The sequence below is a fragment of the Pungitius pungitius genome, chromosome 7, assembly GCF_949316345.1.
Source record: "Pungitius pungitius chromosome 7, fPunPun2.1, whole genome shotgun sequence".
Lineage (NCBI taxonomy): Eukaryota > Metazoa > Chordata > Actinopteri > Perciformes > Gasterosteidae > Pungitius > Pungitius pungitius.
This window is the reverse complement of record NC_084906.1, coordinates 17,911,572-17,932,614: the sequence shown is the minus strand read 5'-3', so window position 1 is coordinate 17,932,614 and position 21,043 is coordinate 17,911,572. Positions and strand designations below refer to the sequence as shown.

The following is a 21,043-nucleotide window of genomic DNA, read 5'->3' as shown; positions in this document are numbered from 1 at the left end:
ATTGTTCAAAAAGAGCTCATTTCTCACCTGTTTGGCACCTGTCTCCCTCAAAGCCAGGATCACAGTGGCACGTTGTGTTATTGGGGGTCTCCTGGCACCTTCCTCTTTCGCATGATGTTGCGTTACACTGGGCTGACAAGGAAAAAACGAGGTACGAGAAAAACGGAGTTGCCAAAACAGCGTCAAACATGTTTGAAACGGTGACACCAAACCAAATAAATGAGCCCCGCACACCTTCATAACAAACAGGGAATTTTTTCTTGGCACACTCCTCGTCGTTCCACTTCCCTTTGTCTTTTCCTTCTCTCACGTAGATCTCCACGCAAAACTCCCCGATGTGTTGGTTGTTGGGCTCCCCCTGTGCCCACGACTTCTCACCAATCCACGTGCTGTTGTTTCCAATCCAGGTCCAAGGGTCGTTCTTTTTTTTTTTTGTGATCCCAATCCAATAATATGGAGAGCTGGTTCTCATTGGCAGCTGGGAGACCAGATAGTCGTTCTCCTCCTGGCTTTGGATCACCACCATGTCCGTGTAATTGCTCCGGCACCACTGTCGGGCCATGGTCCAGTTCATTGCTTTGTTCGAGTAATGATACCTCCAGCCCAAGGTCGTCTCGGGCAACATACCTAATGTGCATTTTGAGACAAAACAAAGTTGAGAACAACACTAAAGTCATAACTCACCATCCGATCCAATTTAGCATTAATGCTAAAAGTAATACTCACCAAGGAGAAGGATTAACGTCCACTTCATTTTCATGTTCTCTGTATTTCCACAATGGTATGAATAACCTAGCCGTTAAATAGCTTTTCTAAATGTATGAAATATAAAAACTTCATACTAAAGTGTTCCAGCAAGTGAATGAAAGTTTTGGGCCAGCGGGCTCATTGTTAGGCTTTTATATTTCTCTCTTGTGCGTGAAGTCCAACATTATCCCATAATACCTGGATGTTTACTCTACGGCGTGAATGCATGTGATGAATGAATGAGTGACTTGATGACCTTTTATACCTGAACGGACCTTTTTGGAAATGCACTTTGTTTCCTGTAAAACTCGGTGGCAAATCAGGGGCAGATATATCCAATGAAAGAGAAGAAACAAACAAAGCATAAATGCTTCAAATGAAAGTAGGCCACAGTGAGGGTCACCATTGAATGTCGCCGCCAACACAGAAAGAATTCCTCGGGTAAAGGATGATTTATTACCGTGTGTCATTTCCCTGACCCTTTGCAGGTTCAAGTTGTTTACAGAAGTCGCAGAGTGGCCGCGCTCTCCTCAGCCGTCAGTCCGATCGAGAGGCACCACATCTATTCGCGGTGGCCCCGAAGTGCTGACATGGAGTACTGTGAATCTAGTGGAACGAAACAATAGTGGTTCTCTGTGAAAACAGATAACCTCAGCGGCTCCGTAGCTCTTCCTGCAGGACTGTTATTCCTCTCTTTCCCTTGTCATTTTGATGGATCAGACGTGAGACGGATCAGAGGTCTGTATTTGGGGAAAGCTTCATCCTGGCCCTTCTGAAGAAACGCATTAAATCCTGCCAGGTTAGGGTAATTGTTCCTACTGATATCTTTGTTTTATGTGGATGGTGGGGAATTGAGGGCTGAACCTTTCTACATAAGAAAATAAAGATATCCTCAGTTGACTCCATGATACTGAGTGTATATATATATATATATATATATGTATATAAAGAGACCACAAACTTATAAAACGTATGAAGGTTTCAAGTTTTATTATGATTACAAATCAGTACTGTTTTAAGAATACATTACATGTCATTTAGCTGACGCTTTTATCCAAAGCGACTTCAGCCAACCAGAATACAGAAATATAAATGAGCATTTGAAATGCAATGACTATTGGAGGAATAAATAGCATATAAATACAGAAATACTAAAATGATTCACAGTTCAGCTCAAAATGGCATCTGTGGCGTTTAATATTCACAATTACTTGAATAAAGCACATTTGCAGCATGTAAAGGTTCAGAACAATGTGTTCAATGTAAAACTCCCCTTGGGAGGAAAATACTGTGGATGAGTGGACAAAATTCCAAAGCACATCATGGAATTCAACACAAACAAATGCCACGATCAAATGCAATTGTCTGGAAAACGCTCTTTACTCATCATAGGTAGCTCTCACATATTGGGTTTTCCATTAATACCAATGAAATACATTCGTGTTGTTCAAATTACACTGACTGGTCACCAACAGTTATCGTTGGAGAACAATTCAGACGTCCTTCGTTGTCTCTTTAACAAATGTGACTCTATATGAGGCTGCTGATGCTGTTTTTGTAGAGTTGTGGAGATTCTTCAACGTCAGAGTTGCTGTGAGAAAAGACGGAAGAAAAAGATGAGCGTTGTCATTCAGCAAAGGAGTTACTCAAAAAACAAAGTGTGTAGTGTAAGCATACGTTTGGCTTCGTGAATGTTTTCTCTAACCTGCTGAGCTCAAACTTGCTTGCTCTCTGTTTCAGTCGTTTCAGGATCCACACGGCCAGAGAAAGTCCAGAAAACAGAGCGCCCCCTGCTGCCACCCCAGACGCCACGGCAACCACCTCAGACGCGGGAGCTGCGGAAAACATCATCAAATGTCAATTGTTCGATCTTTTTTCTTTTTTTTTTTATCTGTAAACATCCTTTTCCTTCAGGTGTTGTGTCAAAAAATATCTTCTAGCGTCTGTCCCTTCTCCCGTTTTACCTTGGCAGGTGGGTTTCTGTCCGGTGGTCCAGTTGCCATGACGATCACAGGTGAGCAGCTCGTGTCCTTCCAGTGTGTGGTCTTGATTGCATGTGAAGGTGCACTGCGAGTTGAACACCGGCTCGCTGTTGGAGCAGTTGATGTGACCGTTCTCGGGGGCCTCGAGCGACGGGCATCTCACGGCTTTGGGGGGGAAGGATTTGGGGTGTTAGCGATGACGCAACCCTAACCCACGCATACAAATAACTTTAGCTGTTGCAAACAACAAAGTGGGTGCCGATTTGGGTACCTTTGCAGCTTGGTGGTGCCGAGGTCCACCGGCCTGGATTTGCACACTCCATGCCGAATGCACCCTGCAGCTCATGGCCTTCGTCGCAGCTGAAGATGCAGACGGTGCCGAGTGGATGGGAGGTCCCGGTAGAAGCAGGGGAGGACGGGGAAGGGCTGCAAGTGAATTGACCACTCGTTGGGATCTTAGGAGCAGGACATCTGATTGCTAAAGATAATAATATAATAAATAAGGGTGATGAGATGTAGAGCACAGACAATGTACAAGGACTGTAAATGCAGCAAGCCAATTTATTTTATGTGAACATATGCCCCCGTACCTTTGCAGGTGGGTATGGCGTCGCGCCACAGTCCGTCCTCAGAACACTGAGTGCTGCGCGCACCCAGCAGTTCGAAACCTGCTTCACAGCTGAAGCTGCAGGTGGAGTTTGGCCGCAGGTCAGTCAAAGGTTGGCTGCACTGTGGGATGAGGTGAGCTCCTACTTCTGGTTTCTGGCAAATGTTGGCTAACACATGAGAATGAATTAAAACAAATTCTACGTTAGGTACCAAAACCAGAGCGTTTTTTAATCACATGGTGGTTGGATTCCACTTCAGACCCGCCCTCACCTTCGCAGCGAGGCTTCCTCTCACTCCACACAGCGGCCGACGTGCACGTCACCTCGCCCGGTCCCACCAGGTGGTGCCCGGCGGCGCAGCTGAAGCTGCAGGTGTTTCCGTAGCTGGACGTCACATCTGCATCGCGCCCGCAGCTGACAAATCCATTGTCCGGCGGCGAGAGAGAGAGGCACTGGACAGCTGCAAGAATGATGGGGTACAATGGGAACAGATCAGTCATTTTCCTCTTTTTCTTTATAACACCATCACAATTGACTGAGAAACAAAGGGTTAGGGTTAGGTGAGGTAAGGGTTAGGGTTAGGGTTTGCCTGGAGACTGTAAAATCCTAGGATGTCAAGAGTGTAAACATTTCAGTGTACCGAGGCAAAGGGGCAGCGACGCATTCCAAGCTCCCGAGGCCTCGCATTGCAGCGTGTCGGACGTGGCGCCGGCGAGCTCGTAGCCGTCGTCGCAGGCGAACGCGCAGGTGGACCGGTACGCGGTACCCGAGCACCTCACGGATCCTCTGGGTGGACTTGACAGCACGGGACACCGGACCACTGTGGAACCCACACAAGGACCATCAGAAAACACGACGCAGCAGTTTGCGCCATTGTAAGGATACAACGTCGCCTCACTTATTGCTTCTCATTGCAGTGGTCCTGAACTCACATTCACACCGAGGAGGCGGCTCGGACCACTTGGCGGAGGCAGTGCACGTCAGGGGCCTCGACATGCTCAGCTCGTATCCTTCCTCGCACGCATAGTGGCACGCGGAGTCGTAGGAGAAGTTTCCGTACTTGTGGATGCAATTGACACTCGCCTTATGTGGAGCGGTCACCTGCGCTGCGTCACACTGGACAACTGTCAGAGAAGGAGACGGAAAAACAATTCGATGTCAGGTCCAGGAACCACTAAAACACTCTGAAATAAACCACTAAAGAAATAGGAAAATACAACTAAACACTTTGAGGGACTTAATGAAAAACGTTGAAGACAAATACTCTTATCATTTTTATTTTCTTACCCTGATCACACTTTTCTCCGGAAAAGCCCTCAAAGCAGGCGCACCGATAGCTGTTGATGGTTTCCACGCATTCTCCGTAGCCGCACAAGTCCTCCTTGCAAGCGGCTGGGGAAAGAAGTAGCGCATTCATACCAGTCACACTCAATATTCTGAGTTCTCATTTAAAAAACAAACAAACATCGCTAAGTAATAATAATGGATTCCACATTAACTGACAAAATGAAGACTTCGGCTGTAATGAGCGGTACTTGAATCCCCAAATTCTGCTCACCTGTGTAGCAAAGAGCGGTCTTCAACCTCTCACACCTCTCGTCATTCCATTTGCCTGGCTGCGATTCCCTCTTGATGTACATCTCCACACAGTCCTGGCTCGTCTTGTGCCTTCGACCTCTGAGGTTGTTCGGCTCTCCCGTTGCCCAGTTGGTTGCTTCTGCGGTGAGAGACTTGTTGGTTCCCACCCAGGTCCAGACATGGTTGATCTTGCGTATCCCGATCCAGTAGTAGGAGGATTGCTTGGGCAGCCAGCTGTTGAGATGCTCGATCTCCTCCTTGTTCTGGATGGCCACCATGTCTGTGTAGTGCTCCTGGCACCAGGTTCGGGCTTCCGGCCAATTCATGGTGGTGTCAGAGTAGTAGTAGGACCAGCATTCTACCTTTGTCCACGTGCACAGGACTGAGGATGAAAATTAGACCGTTGATAAAAAATACAATAAAAGAATAAAGATGCATACGGGCAAATGGGACAGAAGATTCTGTTCACATTTTTTTTACATACTTGAGCAAAGAAAGGTGAAGCTGATCCATGAGGTCTTAGGCCCGCGGGTCTGAAGTAATCCAAAGCAGAACTGTAAGTTAAAAAAAAGATACATTAAGATAGTTTGAAATCATTAATCTGTTAAATAGCAATAAAGGGATCTTCAGTAAGAGAACTAAACTGGTTTGTCCACTTACCATATTAAGTGGCGTGTGTGATAAACCTAAAGATGATTCTTAGTAAGTCTTCAGTCTCTCCGGGTCTGAGATTGGAATGATTCTGACTGTTAGGTCCAGAGACAGTCCGGCTTTTATTCACGGGTCTGGTCCACTTTTCCTGGAAGCACTTATCAATAGGGGGGCTAGCCAGTGGAAATTCCCACCGCCCACCTCCCAACTCCCACCTCCCACCACTACCTCCCCATCCCACCAAGGTCTGTGGAAACTTCCCCTCGCTTCTTTTTTTTTTTACTTTACTTTGACAAAATTCCTTTGTGGTAATACTTTCACTTGGCATTGGAAAGTATTTCCTCAAGTATTGAATTAAGGGCCAAAGATGTACTACACTTGTTATGTATGGTACCTTAAAGTGGTACCTCACTTCTGCCCAACTACGATTCAGAAAATATTATATGTGACTTTTATAGTTATGTGTTATTTTCAAGATATTACTGTTAGATATTGTGTCATCAATAATACTCAAACAATATATCTTACATCAATCATTCCAATTATCGTTTTGATACTCAAATACATTTAGATGATAATACTTTTTACATAAGGACATTCATTCGTGATGTATTAACAGTGACTTTCCTGGGGAGTCCGCCCATGCCGAATGGGAAGGGTGGGTGTGAGATGGTAAGATAAGGGAAGTGTGTGCGTGGGAGAATTTAGAGTGCCAAACAAATCCTCGCTGGTGCCTTTTTTTCCCTTCATTTCAACACTTTGTCACCAAAGCAAAGCAAAAAGATAAAGCGCACGCTTCATGCCTCTTGCTTGTTAATTCATTTCAAAATGGAAAGTGGGCCATCTGAAGATCCACACACTGGAAATGGCTTTTCCGCAGTTCAAAGGCCCTGAGAGGATGTGCTCATGAAAAAGAAAAAAAAAAGGAAAGGGAAAAATAAAAAACAATGCAATGGCGGCAAACATTTTACTGCTATTTTTTTCATTACCCAGAGACAGGAAGCGTGCGGCGCAGCAGCAGAGGCGTCTGCCGGCTGCCTGTGTTTCCAGAAGTGACAGTTCATATCCTTCCTCCCCCGACCTGGGACGCTGAATAGTAGCCGCTGTTTTTGACACCTCTTAACCTTTCCCCTGACAAAATAACATTAACCCTTTAATCGACTCATGGGGAGAGCCTCAGTTTCAGCTTAGATCAGAACATGCGAAAGAGATGTGATCATGGTTCTATGAGTGTTATAGACTACTGTAATAATAAACTGTATTTGCTAGTCTCAAAGGATTAAAATAACCTCTATGTATCGCCGCTGTCGTGGCGATGCAGGAGAGGAGATGTTGTGTGTGAAGCCTGAAGATAGATTGCTGGAGCAGGAGCCCTCTGGCAGTCGTGAGTGCCTGTCAGCTGAAGTGATCTTGAACCAAAAACAACATCCCCATCAGCTTTTGACTCTGACCTTTGACCTTTCTGATGGGCAGAAGGGGAAAATCTTCTCGTGCGACAGGAATTAGGAATAAATTCAACCTGCCAAAGACAATGATGGTGCGATTTCACACGGCCATCATCCATCCTCTGCTTTATGTCGTATTGTTCATTTATTCTGTGTGCACCATCCAGCATGACAAATGTCCAACATACTTGTTTCAAATAAATGTTTCTGATTGTGATTCTGAAATTACATTACACAACATGTCATTTAGCTGACACTTTGCGACTTACAATAAGTGCATTTCGACCACATATAAAAACCCAGAAGACCAAGAAGCAACAAAGTTCATCAAATAAGCAGATTTACAACTTGCTATAGATAAGAGTCGTTATAGGCACAATTTAAGTGCTACAATTTGTTTAGTGTTTTGTGTAGTCTGAAGAAGTGTGTCTTCAGTTTGATGATGTGAAGGCTCTCTGCGGTCCTGATGTCATCAGAGAGCTCGTTCCACCATTTAGGAGCCAGGTCAGCAAAGAGCGGTGATCTCGTGAGAGTGAATGAGGGTGCTTGACACAACGGCGCATGTTGAGGATCTATTTCCCTCCCTTTGAACTGGGCTGGTGAACGTCGCAGTGCATCGATCTCAGCCCTACGGTATAATAACCCTTACATGACATTTGGGTTTGGACATTTTCACAGATCCATCTTTTGCCACACAGTGTCGCCCGCGTGCGCTGCCCTCGACAGAAACAGCGGCAGGTGGCAAAAAATCGATCTGTCCCTTTAAGACCGGAAATAGACGTCCCAAAATAAAGCCGCGCGCAACGCGTCGCGTCTGCAGACCTGGGATCGGTCGCGATGGAAGACGCTCTGGCCAAAATCCCCGTGGTCGAGATCGATCCAGAAGGAACCTTCAAGTACATCCTGCTGAGAGTGAGCGTGAAAGACGGCGATGCGCACAAAGACGTGGTCCGCGGCACAAAAAGCGCAGAGTACCACAGTGAGTCTAGTTGAACTCCAGAGAGAGAAAGCTTCAAGTGTCAAATCCAGACCCTGAAACGCGACTTGAACCGTGTTCCTATTTTTAATAGACGTGCAATGAGTGTGGAGGGTGGAAACTAAACACACCAGGCAGGTGCACTGCTTGCCCACTATAGCACATTTGAAAGATAAGATGGGAGATTTATTTATAATAAAGGTAGTACAATGCTTTACATTGCTGCTCGTTGGACTGTCCTATCCTGTTAACCAGTGTGTGTGTTTTAGATTGATGGAATCGTTTGAATTATCGACAGATCACATCTTTGAGAAGGTAAACCCGGCCATGGAGGCCTTGGGGATGGAGTGTAAATGCCTCGGAGGAGGGAAGATCGAGCACAACAGCCAAGAGAAAAAGATCAAGGTCTTCGGAGAATCTACTGTGAGTTTCCTTTTTGATTTGAAATGCATTAAAGGCTAAATCAAACCCTATTAAAACACCAAAATAAATACCATGATAATGATAATGCAATTGTTTTCTGATTCATTTTCAGGCATTTGGTAAAGCAGACCATTCCGTGTCCGTGGAGAAGTTGAAGAGTGCCTTCGGCGACTATGAGATCAGCTGGTCCGACGACAAGAAATGAGCCTACGTCTCATTTGAAATACCAGCCTTCGTTCATTAGTTCCAAATAACCCCTTGTGTAGGACATTTGTTTAAGTGAAGTACGCCGCTATGCGTCATCTAAAAGGTTTTTTTGACCTTACTTTAGCATTTTTATTTGAATCGAGCCCAATTTTCCAATAGAATGATTCATCTTCTTTTTGCTTGAGGCCTGACTGATTTTATCAGGATTGAAGGCCGCTTGCCAAGCGTAAAGTCCATGCAGGAAGGGGTGAGCCACTTGGAAACGTTAACGTATCCTGTTGCTCTGAGGGAAAGTTTGGTGTTTAAAAAAAAAAGGCCGAAACGGATCAGAGGGTCTGGCATGTTAAAAGCTTTGTATTTACAATAATAAAACTCCAGCAGAGTTCCACAGGGCTTTAAAGACAATACAATAATATAAGATCTAACAATGAGTGACAAGAATAACAAAAAACATTGATTAAAAAAATCCCAGTTTACTTGAACTCTGTTTTCTTACTCGGTCCTGAATAATGAAGCATAGTCAAAGCAGAACTGCTTACTAACTCTGTAGATTTTTGGGTGACATTCATGCCCTCACACATCATTGATTGATGCACTGTGACTTTATTAATCCCGCAATTTGAACTATTTTGTGCACAAAGGAAATTGATTCAAATAATATTGTTAGAGGTGGTTAACGGCTCCAAAACACTCTTTGAAACGAACTATGACTACGTCTTAAAAAATGAAATGCATTTTGAGGACATTCCCAAAGCACACTGTATAATTTCCGTGTTTGTATTCATTTGTTAATACAAACCCTGAAGCCGATGTCATGACATTAGTTTTACAGGCATTTGCACACTGTTTTTACTAAACCAATCTAGATACAAATTAAGAGTTAAAATGATGGCGACGACGAAGAGGTTGAAGGATTTAGAAATTTCCGAATCCAATTTCTGTTGAGAATTTTAAATGAAAACCACAAGTGAACTTCATGGTGTTGCTCTAGAGGAAACCAAATCATGGGTTAACCAAAGTCACTTTTTGATTTGGAGGTTGCAGCAATATTTAAAATCTTGACCCGCTTAAGAAGAAAAAGTCAGGGGATCACCAAAAGATAATCTAATATTGCATTTAATAGTTGCTAAAGTAACAGTTTTGTAAAATGCTAATTTAACACAAATAACGGAATACGTCACATCAAAAAAAAATTTACTCTGTAGTATCTGCAATCTGTGTGTGACAGCGAATGGTGACACGGGTCTACATCATTTTAATCTGGGTTTTCCCCAAATAACTTCAGGGTACATGTTGTACTCCAGCAATTAAGGAACATTCTTTCCATCTCATTCTTTGCTTTTGACTCACCAGATGTGTGGTGAGCTATAAAAAAAAAAAAATACAAGAGGAAGAGTGGCGCGTAACTCTGACTCTTCTAGCATCTGTCGACACCCACGAGGAGAGCTCTCGTCACCTTGACCCTCATCGGTGGATTTAGCACAGACACCAATACTGACTGCGTTCAGACGTGGCCTCAAAGTGCGGGGAAAAAAAGCATTTTCCTTCCGTTTTCCATCACAAATTCCGGAGTAGGTTTCCTATAAGCTGATAACCTTTCCATTATCTACAAACAGGGAGGTCAGCTGGAGGGAGAAGTGTGGATCAGACTCAACCCACTTGTAAACTGTTGGGATTATTGTAATGTAATCAAACAGTAATCAGTCTGTTGTAATAATGGTTCAAAAGGCTGATTAAAATCCAGTTGGAGGCTTTCTTTATCTTTACAGTCACACAGAATGTTACCCACTAGAGCACATTTTGAACGTTTCTCCCAAATGTTAGCAGACTACACAGCAAGAAGAAAAGCAACATATTTGAAAGATAAGAATCAACGTGTGGTCTTTTTTCCTAAACAAAAGGTTATCCCCTTCCTGCAATGGCGGGCGCTGACACCTCTGCCGGGAAACCAAGGTGCCGTGAAAGTGTGATGGCTCACTTCAATGGTCAGTAAAACAATAGCCACCGGACTCTCATTTTATGGAGTCACTCGGGTCAGGGCCAAGAGGAATTCCAGACTCCCGAGAGATTCATATCATCCTTTCTTAAATAGATTTAAATAGTATAATAATATACGTTTCTATAGTACCGTGGTGGGGTCAACACACAGAAGCACGTGCATCGTGTCCTAAACAGCATCGATTCAGGCATCATCTCGGCCCCAAAGAAAGACGTGGGATGGGTCGAGGAGTGACGTGATAACAAGAAGAAACTAACTCTGAAACCCAGAGGCTGTTTTTAATCTGAATCTTATGTCCTGCCATTGTGTTTTATCCACAAAACCCTCCGATTTCAAAAAAATCACGAGTGCTTGACTCGAGCACGAGTTGTTTTGTTTTGGAAGCGTTCTCACAGCAGCAGAGCAGTAGGGTCACAATGAAACTGGCCAACGAATGTCTTCAATCAACTTGTCCTTTGTCATTCTTGGACCTAACCTAAGCTCAAAGCCGTCTGTGAACGGGTGCTTTATCAAGGTGGTCCTTTGCTGGTGATAACTGAGGCTTCCTTTGTTAAGATGTTTTGAGGAGAGCCCTAGCGATACGTTGGCCAGTGTTGGTTTGTGAGAGATCCATGCTGGCCAATATGCGTCAACATTCGCTGCATTTATCATTTCAACGTGTATTGCTTTGTTTCCACGTTGTTATATCTTGTTTCTTCCGACTCCCCCTCCCCCGCTCCTTCTGACATTGGGGATGTATACGAACTGCCCTTATTACAAAAGTACAGAGTAGACAAACTGCTGATTCCTTTCAAAACTAGACACCGATCCAAGCTCGCATGAGCATGAACATCTGTAGTACAAAGCAGGCTGATTGCAGCCACCAATATGGTTCACACATATCTGCGCTAAGGTTGCACATTATTGTTGTTATCAAAAGATGTGCAGTGTAAAACTCTTACATTTTAACTTTTGTTTTTTCGCAAGTTGCCCTTATTATTATTATAATAATAATTATCCTGAAAAGATACTCAGTGCACAATTCTTCAGCTTTTAGATTTCAGCATTCCAACGCATTTTGAGTAGAAAATGAATTTTTATAGTTAGCTATCAGACACCCTGAGGAGAGCTCTCGTCACCTTGACCCTCATCGGTAGGCTGAGCACAGACACCAATACTGACTGCGTTCAAAAAAAGCCTCTTCCTTCCATTTTCCATCACAAATCTGGAGTAGGTTTCGCTGATAACCTTTCCATTATCTACAAACAGGGAGGTCAGCACTGGAGGGAGAAGTGTTATACTGGGTCAGACTCAACCCACTTTTTGGAAACTGTTGGGATTATTGTAAGGTAATCAAACAGTAATCAGTATGTTATAATAATGCTTCAAAAGGCTGATTCAAATCCAGTTGTAGAGACAAGAATCAACGTGTGGTCTTTTTTCCTAAACAAAAGGTTATCCCCTTCCTGCAGTGGCGGGCGCTGACACCTCTGCCGGGAAACCAAGGTGCCGCGAAAGTGTGATGGCTCACTTCAATGGTCAGTAAAACAATAGCCACCGGACTCTCATTTTATGGAGTCACTCGGGTCAGGGCCAAGAGGAATTCCAGACTCTCGAGAGATTCACATCATCCTTTCCTAAATAGATTTAAATACGAGTTTCAGCCCAGCCTGTGTTTAGTTAATAATTATAAATGTAGTGTGCCTATTCCATATTGACAGTAAAGTTTGCGTAACTAAGAAATTGTTGGTTTCATCACTCTAACACAGTTTGTCACCAGGTCAAGATGGATAAGCATGAAGTAAACATTCTGAAAAATGTGTTCTAACTAAATTACATCTGAGAGGATTAAAAATGTTACTACTAATTTGCAGATGTTTTACAGACCCTTAACCTTCCTATCAACTTATCTTACTTACTTACAAAACCTTTTGTGACATTTTAAAAATATATTATCAATTGTATTAGTGCCCTTCATTTCGTATTATATATAGGTTATTGAATTTAGATCAACGTTTATAAAACAAGAGACAATTTACATGATGCTGTTTTTAAAAACATTTAAGAACATATATTATTGAGGGATTTTATTTAGCTACACACAGAATGTATTCAACTTGGATTTCTACATCCTTTTCCTCAGATTCCCAATCGTTGTTATTTCCAACGGTTTGCAGAAATCACGTTCGTCAATTGGTTGAACGCTTTAGATTCCAACTTTTCAACCAATCACAGTAAGGGTAGATGAGCGGCGTTGCCCCTACGTCACATCCGTTTCAAACAACAGCGCGCGGGTATGTCTGTCCAAAGCAATGCAAAAACTAACGTTGTCTTCCTAATTGTCTTCCACGGTTTAGTGAATATCTTTAAAAAAACTGCCGAAGCTTAGGGAAACGAAACGCTTAAGTGTAACTCAATATTCCTGAGATGAAGATACAGTCAATACTTCATGGTAAGAAACTATGACGTTACGTTCTACCGAAATTTTACCAAGTGAACAGTTAGCTAAGTTAGCTTTCAACGTTACCTTTAGCAAAACATAACGTGACGTCACTGTCGTCCCGCTGTTGTTTTAATCAGGAAGCGATTCCTTAAACCTTTGTGTTAATTGTGTCTTTCGGGCAGTCGTCCTGAGCCTGCGGTGAATGGCGTCATCATGTCCCAGACCAACACGCCTCTCCTGGACGAGGTGGTGCAGTGGAGTCAGGAAACCTGCCGCCGGGAGCTCAAGTCTGTCCTGCCAAAACTCACCATATCCTCCCAAAGTGGACACCTAACTGTCAACCGCGCCTCAGTGTTCAGGTTCACGTCGTGATGCGTGATTCATGTCATCATACACTGCTTCTGAGTGATATGCAAGTATTGTGATAGTTTGAAATCCACAAATGATTGGAAAAGCATTCAAAATATGTAATGTTGGGGATAAATTAGATGATGTATCTATAGAATTGGACTTTTTGTAATGATGAAAAAATGCCTGTTGTCATTAATTACAATGAAAAAAACACCAAAATTGTCAAACCCTCTCAAGATGATAGAGAGTAGTAATTAATACATTTTGGGGTTTTCTGGATGAAGGTTGGGTAACGCTCACTTATCCATCATCTATCAGGTTTCTAAAAAAATAAATAATCTCCCTAATGTTGGGGTTTTCCTTGACTTCCTCTCCACTCTTTGCATAATGACTCGGATAATTGGAATGATCATATACGTAAGTTTCTTCATTGCACATTTGTAATTGCACTTTTCTTTGTTTTTTTTTGCCCGGAGTACTTTTTGTGATCAAAGTATAAACTGTCTTATAAACAAATTGTCACTACAGGTATACTGAAGGTCATTACAGACAGGTTCCTCCCTCATATGGCTTTGTCTGAGCTGGAAGATGAGTGCTTCTCCAAGATCTTACCAAAGGTAAACAACGTGATAAATGCATACTGTCATCCGGACCTAATGTGGGAATATCTTTACAAGCATTTGTTAAATAACACAGAGTGAATGCGGGTCACTGGAAAACATTTTTGTCCCACTGGTCTGCAGGCGGTGTCCATGTTTGAAGGTATGATCAAAGAAATCTTGCACCAGGTTGGAGGGCTGTCCAGTCAAAACACTGAACTCTGTGCCTTACTGAGAAACATCCTGCAGGTACAGTTAATAGTGCCGTCATTGTTGTCACATAGCAAGCCGTGTGTTTAAAAACGGTACAAAAAGTACCATGAACGTTTAGGGTATGTATGACATTCATTTAAAAACAAACAAAATCAACATTCTTACCTCTTCTCTCTGTACCCATATGTTGACAAGTGCCTTCTTTCTATTCCAGGCAATGATGCAGATAATCGATGCCTTATCCACTTGTGTTCGCCACGTTGGCACCTTCGAGGAAGCCCCTGAGTTGGACGCCATCCGCTCGTTACCGGCTTGCATCCTGAAGGTCCTGACGGAAACCTTCAACCACTGCAAGGTTGGCCCGTTTGGTTGTAATCAGTACATCTCAGTGTTTCCCCTACCATTATAACCCCCTGAAATTACTCCCGCCCCCTCTCTGAGAAAGTGTGCAATTTAAAAAAATTATATATTTTGAATGGTTTACAATTGTAGCACTATATAAAAAAAAAAAAAGCACGGCACTGATCACCAAAATCAATTATAAAGATTTTCAAGATAATTTATTATTATATGCAGTGGATGAGTTAAGTCAAATGACTTGTTTAAATTGCTCATTTTAATAATATTCTTCACTGCTTATTGCGAAATAAGTGCGTTAGAGCATGCCGTGTGTGTTGTCCTCAGGAGAGTGAGGTGGTTTACTGTGGCCGTCTGTCCCTGGTAGCTGACCTGCTGCAGGGACTCTTCAAGGAGGCTTACTGCCTCCAGAAGGCTCTGCTGGAGCTGCTGGACAGGATTTCCCTGGACAGCAGTGCCTCAGAGGAAGATGTCTCTGATACTGTAACAGGTGTGTGTGTGTGTGTGTGTGTGTGTGTGTGTGTGTGTGTGTTGGTTGTCCGAAGCCACACCCGTTGGTGATAAAACATTCACTTGTTCTACCGTTAGACCGTCGATAGTGATTGTGATTTTTCATCTTCCTCAGTGATTCACAACCTGTTGGATATCTGCTCTATTATCTCCAACCTGGACATTGCACTGCATGCCAACACGTGGAAATTCCTCATCAAGTCAGTACAGCGCGAAGCTTGTGTTTTTGTTGATTTCATATCTACTGTCACTGAATGAATCACTTTTTGTTATAAGAGTTGGATGAATACCTCTGTCCAGACACAGCCTGAAGTACCAGTCATTGGTGGAGGAACATCTACATCACGGTGACATCAGCAACAGCCTGTGTGACAACCTGTTAGTCTCCTTCAACAACTGCGTGGAGCTGGCTGAGCAGATTAAACGTGCCGGCCTGCAGGTGGGAATAAAATGATCAAACCACAACAATTAGGTCGCTCAGGGGGAACTGTGCCTCGCCACTAAAGGACACGGGTCTTCTCTGAGACTTAGTTTTATCAGAATAGATTTGAAATGTGTCCCCTTTTTGTATTCATGCTTTTTTTTTGTCCTTTTTGTGGAGGAGTCAACACAAAGCCCAGAATACAAGCTCTTCCAGAAAACTGCAAAGATGTGTCGATTTTTTGCCAACACGTTGGTTCATTACATAAAGGTACGACACGTTGGATCTGCTCTGACATCCCGTCATGCAAACATGATGCCATCCTAACGTCTGTTACATTTTTCCTTTTCTAACATTTCACTCCTCATCCTTTCAACAGGAATTCAAGTTTTTTCTGACAAAGTATTGTAGCTTCTATCACCGCCTTTACCTTCACGTAATCAGGTTTGTGTGGTTTTAAGCAGCCTAAACAGACTAAAATGTCACCTTTCCAGTTAACGATCAAGGAATAAAGCGAAATGCACGTTCTGATGTCTTTCAGCAAGTTCCCCCCCAGCTTGTCCGCCCCAACGCTGCCCTCCGCTCTGTCCGAGGAGCTGAATGCAGCGGCTCTGGTTCCCATGGGCGCCCTGCTGCTGCAGCTGTTAGCTGTGCGGCCCTTCGCCGAATTCGTCCTCCGGAAGGACTCGCGTGAGTTCAGCGCGCGACGTCCGTCCGCCTGAGTGTCTGTTCCCAGACACTGCGTGCAACTAGAAGGAGCGTTGTGCTTTCTGTGTGCAGGGCTGAGTCCCGAGCACGAGCTGCCTCAGTGCCTGCTGCTGGTGAGCGTCCTGGGTCAGATCCACTCCCAACCAGAGGAGGTGCTGCAGCTGTGGCACACAGGCAGCCAGTTCTCAGAGGAAGAACCCAGGTGAATTGGTTTTAATCCATTTAGCATTCCCGATTAAATCAGGGATACACTTTAACACCAGATAGTGAGTGACTCAGTCCTTTGTATATTTCTCTGTATGTGGCCATCGGGAAAAAAAAAGTTTTAAGACCCCTGCAGTAGTATATATAATTTATGATCGCATTCGACCTTTGATTTATGGATATAGGTTTAAAATGATTGCTTATTATGCTGAATTCCTATTAAGCCGCAAAAGACCTCAGAGTGACCGATGATTTAGGGCCGAGGTGGTTATTTAAGAGGAGATTATATAAAAATGTATGGATCTTCCAGCAGTCCTACGTTATGTATTTGAATTACTATGTGCTTATGTCTGACCCCCCCCTCCCCTCCCTCCAGGCTTCCTCTCTACCAGGCGTTGTTCACTAGTTTCCGCCGATGCTGTACTGAGCGCCGGGTGCCTGTGCTGTTGCCCGGGGTGATGATGAAGGGACAGGCCCAGGTCCTGGTCACGCTACACAACCACATCTGTGTGCAGCTCTGTGCAAGTGTGGCTGCGCTTCCCCCGGCGTACATCCCCGTGCTGGTGAGGTCAACACGCAGAAGCACATGCATTGTTTTAGTGAATTGTGAACTAACTGAAACAAGAAGTCGTTTTTTTTTTTTTTTAATCTTATGTCCTGCCATTGTGTTTTATCCTCAAACCTCCGATATGATAATAATCAAAGGCGCTTGATATAAGCAGGATTTGTTTTGGAAGTGTGGTGCTCTTGTGGTGAAACTGCTTATTTGATGAGAATTCTACTTTCTTGTTACTTGTTCCTCTGAGTTTGTATCTCTATGTGGAAATGCACCTATTGTAAGTCGCTTTGGATAAAAGAGTCAGCTAAATGACATGTGATGTAATGTGCTCATCAGGTGTTGGACGCGACCTTCTCACACTATATCCATGCTGGCAAATATGCATTTGTTACGGGTCCCAGGAATAAAAGTAACAGTTGAATAATCTGTAGGACAGATAAAAGTTCAGCAGAAAAAATGACACGAGGCGTAAATTTACACTTGCATGTTGTTTCTGCTTTTAATTAACAAAACAGAATTTGCATAAAACAAGCAATATCTAAACATCTTACAACTCATCAGTCAATTCAAATGACATTTTGTCATTATTACATGAGATTAAATGTGTTCTACATATTAAATATTTCAACAAATACCGAATTAAATGAATTATATTCCCATAAATGTGATAACACTTTTCGGATGTGCCACACATCAACATTGATAACTTAATTATGTTCTCATAGTCTGGCCATAGATCGGTGCAGGATTTCCCTCCATTCATCACAAGTTATTCTTTCACTTTCGCCTTGCTCTGTTTTATTTATTCAGACTCCCACATCTTCCTCCGACCTTGGCATCCCTTTATCTCTTTCTTCCAGGAGCGCTGTTTGCTCAACGCGGTCCTGCAGGCCGACACCCAGACCGCTCTACTGGCTACCGACGTGTGGTGCTTCACAGCGCGGTGAGTGTGTGTGTGTGTGTGTGTGTGTGTGTACCTCTCTGCACACCGGGTCATGCTGCACTGCTGATGGTCTCTTCTTTGGTTACAGGTACGGAACAGCAGAGCTCTGTCTACATCATGTCCACCTCGTCGCTCAGCTGGTAGGTGAAAGGCCAGAACGAGACACAAGCTAAAGTCTCTTTTGAGGTCTTGTGTTTGCTCAGAAAGAAGAAACAGAGTTCACAGCAAATTGTATCTTCAGGCACAAACCATAGATGTGGAGTAGACCTTGAAATGGAAGGATTTCTGAGATCTAGATCTGGATGTCTGTAACCTCCTTAGTTTTGTTGAACATCCGGGATCCTTTTTAGCCCCATTAGATCATGACGTCATCACATTACCCTGGACCCCCCCCCAATTCATTCTCTATCCTCCCTTCATCGGAGCGTCGCCTTCCTTCTGCCTTGATGCCCTCGTGGTTTTACTCCCCCCACCGGGCCTCACTTCGTCTCTACGTCCCTCTCCTCTCCCCCAGGTGAAATCTTGCCCCGCTGAGTGTTACCAGTCAGCCCAACTGGGCCTGCTGCTCAGACGCATGGTGTTCCTCATGACGCCGGACCACCAGGTTAGAAATGCTGGGAACTGTTCATTTGGGTTGAGGTCTGCTGCCTGGAAGGCAACAGACCTCACATGTTGATGAATACACTCCACTGTGATATGTGTTTATCGGGTCTATACATTGAAATGAACTGCAAGATTAGAACATTTGCATGAGGGGATTTTTGATTTATTTGTTTTGCCCAGATGGAGCTGGTGGAGCGCTTCCCACCGGCCGAGGTGGGAAACCTTCCAGTGTGGCGACATGTCCTCCTCCGAGCTCTCTCACAGGAGGCCCGGCGGCGCGTGGAGGCCGACGTCACGGACCTCACTCAAAAAGCTCTGAGCGACTGGCGGAACGGAGGCTACAAACTCGGACAAGTGGAGAAAGTGGTGAGGGGGCGGGTTGGTGCGGTGAGTCGGTCGGTCGGTCGGTCTCGTGGTCGTGGACACTTGTTTTCATCGCCTCCTGACATCCACCAGTAGGGTGTTGATGTCTGCTGTGGGCTCAGGTGGAGACGACGTAACTGTGCAAAGACACACTCGTATAAACTGTCCAAGGTAAGGCTCCAGGGAGAAGATAGATGATGAATGACCACAACAAGGGATTATTTCTTAGCCCTGCTGTCGATTTCATTAGGTATCGACTCGGTGCATGATCTGCCCTTTCATCCACCTTTGATAATCTAGCTCTGAGCGTTACAGTGTAAGCTCTGTTGTATTGTCCAGCGGCTACCAGTAAGGTCCTCGCCAGAATGATCAAATGCAGCTGAGAAAACAAAGCAAGGAAGCAGCGGAGGAACCTAAACACAGAGTGGCTTCTGTCTCCAGAACAAGGTGCTGCTAAGCCTCCTAGCGGTGGTCCGGGTGCAATCCTCTCCTGAGGAGCCATGTGTGCTGTCTGCAGCGGGAGTAGTCACACAGCTCTGGTTACGAATGAGTCCCGACCAGGTGAGTTTCACAAATACACACACACACACACGGGAGCAGTGCGAGTGCCTGACTGTCGCCCCGTGTCTTCACACTGCAGGTGCAGACTCACCCTGTACTCCAGTCGACTCTGCAGCTGCTTCTCTCAATTTCAGCCATTTTAGTGAAAAGCCTTGAACCACAAGTCCTTCATCAGGTATGCTGTTAGTTCACCTTAAGTAGATGAAGACTGGAGGAAACATCTGTAGACTGGTGTGTGTGTGTGTGTGTCCCAGGCTCTGTTATGTGTGGATAAAGTGGTGTCTCAGAAGTGTGCAGATCAGCTTCTCCTAGCTGCTCTGGAGTTCCTCTCCTCGCTGGGGAAGATCTTTTTCCCTCCCGACAGCCAGGTAACCAAGACCAGACTACTCAATGAGGAGCTTACCTGTTGGCTCATTAATTGGCATATTATATTCTTTCACACCATCTATTTTGTCCCGCAGAATCCAGTTCTGCCCCGGCTGAGCAGCCTGTTTGCTGTGCTGTTGGCGGACGGAGTGTGGCTGCTTCAACAGCACGCCCTGGAGGCCTTTTCTCAGTTCGCAGAGGTACGGCAGGGCCTCAACAAGCGCGATCCTATGCACGCGTTGGGCCTCGTCATAACCTGAATGTTTCCTTTCTGCGATTCAAGATAACAAACCACGAAGAGGTCATTTCTCAAAGTTTGAGTGTAGAAGAAACCAAGACGAAGGTGGTTAACTATCTGAGCAAGGTATGGAAATAGTACCGCACCGGAGACTGACCTTCACACTAAACAAATGGATGTAAATAAGGATGTTTTGTTGCAGACTGTTAATGCACAAGAGGATGTGGAGTCAAGGCTACAGAGGCTCAAGCTGGAGACGGCAGTGATCGACAAACACAATGAGAGGCTGGAACTGAACAAAGAAAACGCTTCCAGTAAACTGTCAGCTGAAGCTGTGGCAGATTTAGAGGTTGGTCATTAAGTTAAATAACATCTTAGCTCAGAGAGGCAGCACTACCTCCTAGTGTATTATTGGTATGTTGGTGCGTCCGTCTCACAAATACAATCTCCCAGGAACATTAAGTTCCACGTTGACACATGAATGAAGGTTAAAGTGAGAGAACTGAAAATAGTAAATTTATTCAACCAAATTTTCCTCAGGTAAGTTTTACATGTTGCCCTGCTCAGCAATTCAAAAATTAATTTGTACAAGCAAGATTTATAAGTCATCGGGTGTCGAATGAAATGATGAATTTCACCCTGAAAAGTAGAATGAAGTCCCTGTAATCCCCCCCCCCCCCCCCCAGCCGTGCCCAAAGAGAGCTCGCCAGGAGCCCGAGGAGCCGTACAGCCGCTACATCCAGGCGGCTGAGAGTGCTTTGAAAGCCCTCCAGGCTCTGATCGCCGAAGGCGCACCCGACATTGTAGCTCCGCCTCCACAATGGCTGGAACCCAGACTGCAGGAGCTGCGGACCCTCATAACCAACATCAGTACAGCCGGCGCGACCTAGCCCTCATTCATAGAACGGGCCTGAGGAGTCCGTTCACACTCGTGCTGCTGATCACTTTTTAAACCTTTACATGGTCTGTTTTCATTGATATTGTTTATTAAACGTCTTTGAATATGAGC

The 21,043-nt window shown here is 44.4% G+C and overlaps 4 protein-coding genes across 6 annotated transcripts; 2 read left to right on the top strand and 2 right to left on the bottom strand.

Annotated features, from left to right (window-relative positions):
* Positions 1-16: 16 nt before the first annotated feature.
* On the bottom strand, positions 17-855 carry LOC119217188 (L-selectin-like). The gene is made up of 3 exons (XM_037470650.2): positions 727-855; positions 235-627; positions 17-132 (listed from the first exon to the last, which is right to left on the bottom strand). Exons 1-3 carry the CDS (start codon positions 758-760, stop codon positions 17-19), a joined length of 543 nt encoding a protein of 180 aa, XP_037326547.2. The 5' UTR covers positions 761-855.
* Positions 856-1,720: 865 nt separating this feature from the next.
* sele (selectin E) lies at positions 1,721-5,698 on the bottom strand. The gene is made up of 12 exons (XM_037470649.2): positions 5,576-5,698; positions 5,400-5,469; positions 4,896-5,297; positions 4,625-4,729; positions 4,270-4,461; positions 3,978-4,157; positions 3,609-3,797; positions 3,320-3,505; positions 3,001-3,207; positions 2,712-2,894; positions 2,453-2,582; positions 1,721-2,338 (listed from the first exon to the last, which is right to left on the bottom strand). The coding sequence occupies exons 1-12, from the start codon at positions 5,576-5,578 to the stop codon at positions 2,278-2,280; spliced, it is 1,908 nt and encodes a 635-aa protein (XP_037326546.2). The 5' UTR covers positions 5,579-5,698; the 3' UTR covers positions 1,721-2,277.
* A 2,090-nt stretch (positions 5,699-7,788) lies between these two features.
* On the top strand, positions 7,789-9,497 carry si:dkey-51e6.1. The gene is made up of 3 exons (XM_037469011.2): positions 7,789-7,990; positions 8,286-8,410; positions 8,523-9,497. The coding sequence occupies exons 1-3, from the start codon at positions 7,849-7,851 to the stop codon at positions 8,613-8,615; spliced, it is 360 nt and encodes a 119-aa protein (XP_037324908.2). The 5' UTR covers positions 7,789-7,848; the 3' UTR covers positions 8,616-9,497.
* Positions 9,498-9,624: 127 nt separating this feature from the next.
* Positions 9,625-21,041, top strand: firrm (fignl1 interacting regulator of recombination and mitosis). Of its 3 annotated transcripts, XM_062563259.1 has the most exons (26): positions 9,625-10,237; positions 11,869-12,133; positions 13,221-13,347; positions 13,767-13,806; positions 13,918-14,006; positions 14,133-14,237; positions 14,416-14,556; positions 14,886-15,048; positions 15,184-15,268; positions 15,369-15,507; positions 15,670-15,759; positions 15,869-15,933; positions 16,031-16,179; positions 16,270-16,399; positions 16,778-16,964; positions 17,821-17,903; positions 17,992-18,043; positions 18,418-18,507; positions 18,687-18,872; positions 19,311-19,430; positions 19,510-19,605; positions 19,685-19,798; positions 19,892-19,996; positions 20,080-20,160; positions 20,237-20,383; positions 20,721-21,041. In XM_062563259.1, exons 3-26 carry the CDS (start codon positions 13,252-13,254, stop codon positions 20,922-20,924), a joined length of 2,757 nt encoding a protein of 918 aa, XP_062419243.1. In that variant the 5' UTR covers positions 9,625-10,237; positions 11,869-12,133; positions 13,221-13,251; the 3' UTR covers positions 20,925-21,041. The 3 variants fall into 3 exon arrangements, with proteins under 3 accessions (XP_062419243.1, XP_037324902.2, XP_037324900.2); XM_037469005.2 differs by lacking the exons at positions 9,625-10,237; positions 11,869-12,133 and adding an exon at positions 12,878-13,047 and having other exon boundaries at positions 15,673-15,759; XM_037469003.2 differs by lacking the exons at positions 9,625-10,237; positions 11,869-12,133 and adding an exon at positions 12,878-13,047.
* Positions 21,042-21,043: the final 2 nt, after the last annotated feature.

Excerpts from the sequence above, each read along its gene's own strand:
- si:dkey-51e6.1 (XM_037469011.2), top strand. The coding sequence starts at position 7,849 with ATGGAAGACGCTCTGGCCAAAATCCCCGTGGTCGAGATCGATCCAGAA. Across the intron at positions 7,991-8,285 it reads AAAAAGCGCAGAGTACCACA|ATCACATCTTTGAGAAGGTA; the intron begins GTGAGTCTAGTT and ends AATTATCGACAG. Across the intron at positions 8,411-8,522 it reads AGGTCTTCGGAGAATCTACT|GCATTTGGTAAAGCAGACCA; the intron begins GTGAGTTTCCTT and ends ATTCATTTTCAG.
- sele (XM_037470649.2), bottom strand. Across the intron at positions 5,298-5,399 it reads CTTCACCTTTCTTTGCTCAA|TCCTGTGCACGTGGACAAAG; the intron begins GTATGTAAAAAA and ends TTTCATCCTCAG. Across the intron at positions 3,506-3,608 it reads GAGGAAGCCTCGCTGCGAAG|CCAACATTTGCCAGAAACCA; the intron begins GTGAGGGCGGGT and ends CTCATGTGTTAG.
- LOC119217188 (XM_037470650.2), bottom strand. The coding sequence starts at position 760 with ATGAAAATGAAGTGGACGTTAATCCTTCTCCTTG. Across the intron at positions 628-726 it reads GACGTTAATCCTTCTCCTTG|GTATGTTGCCCGAGACGACC; the intron begins GTGAGTATTACT and ends AATGCACATTAG. Across the intron at positions 133-234 it reads ATTCCCTGTTTGTTATGAAG|CCCAGTGTAACGCAACATCA; the intron begins GTGTGCGGGGCT and ends TTTCCTTGTCAG.
- firrm (XM_062563259.1), top strand. The coding sequence starts at position 13,252 with ATGTCCCAGACCAACACGCCTCTCCTGGACGAGGTGGTGCAGTGGAGT. Across the intron at positions 18,873-19,310 it reads TCGGACAAGTGGAGAAAGTG|AACAAGGTGCTGCTAAGCCT; the intron begins GTGAGGGGGCGG and ends TTCTGTCTCCAG. Across the intron at positions 20,161-20,236 it reads TGGTTAACTATCTGAGCAAG|ACTGTTAATGCACAAGAGGA; the intron begins GTATGGAAATAG and ends GTTTTGTTGCAG.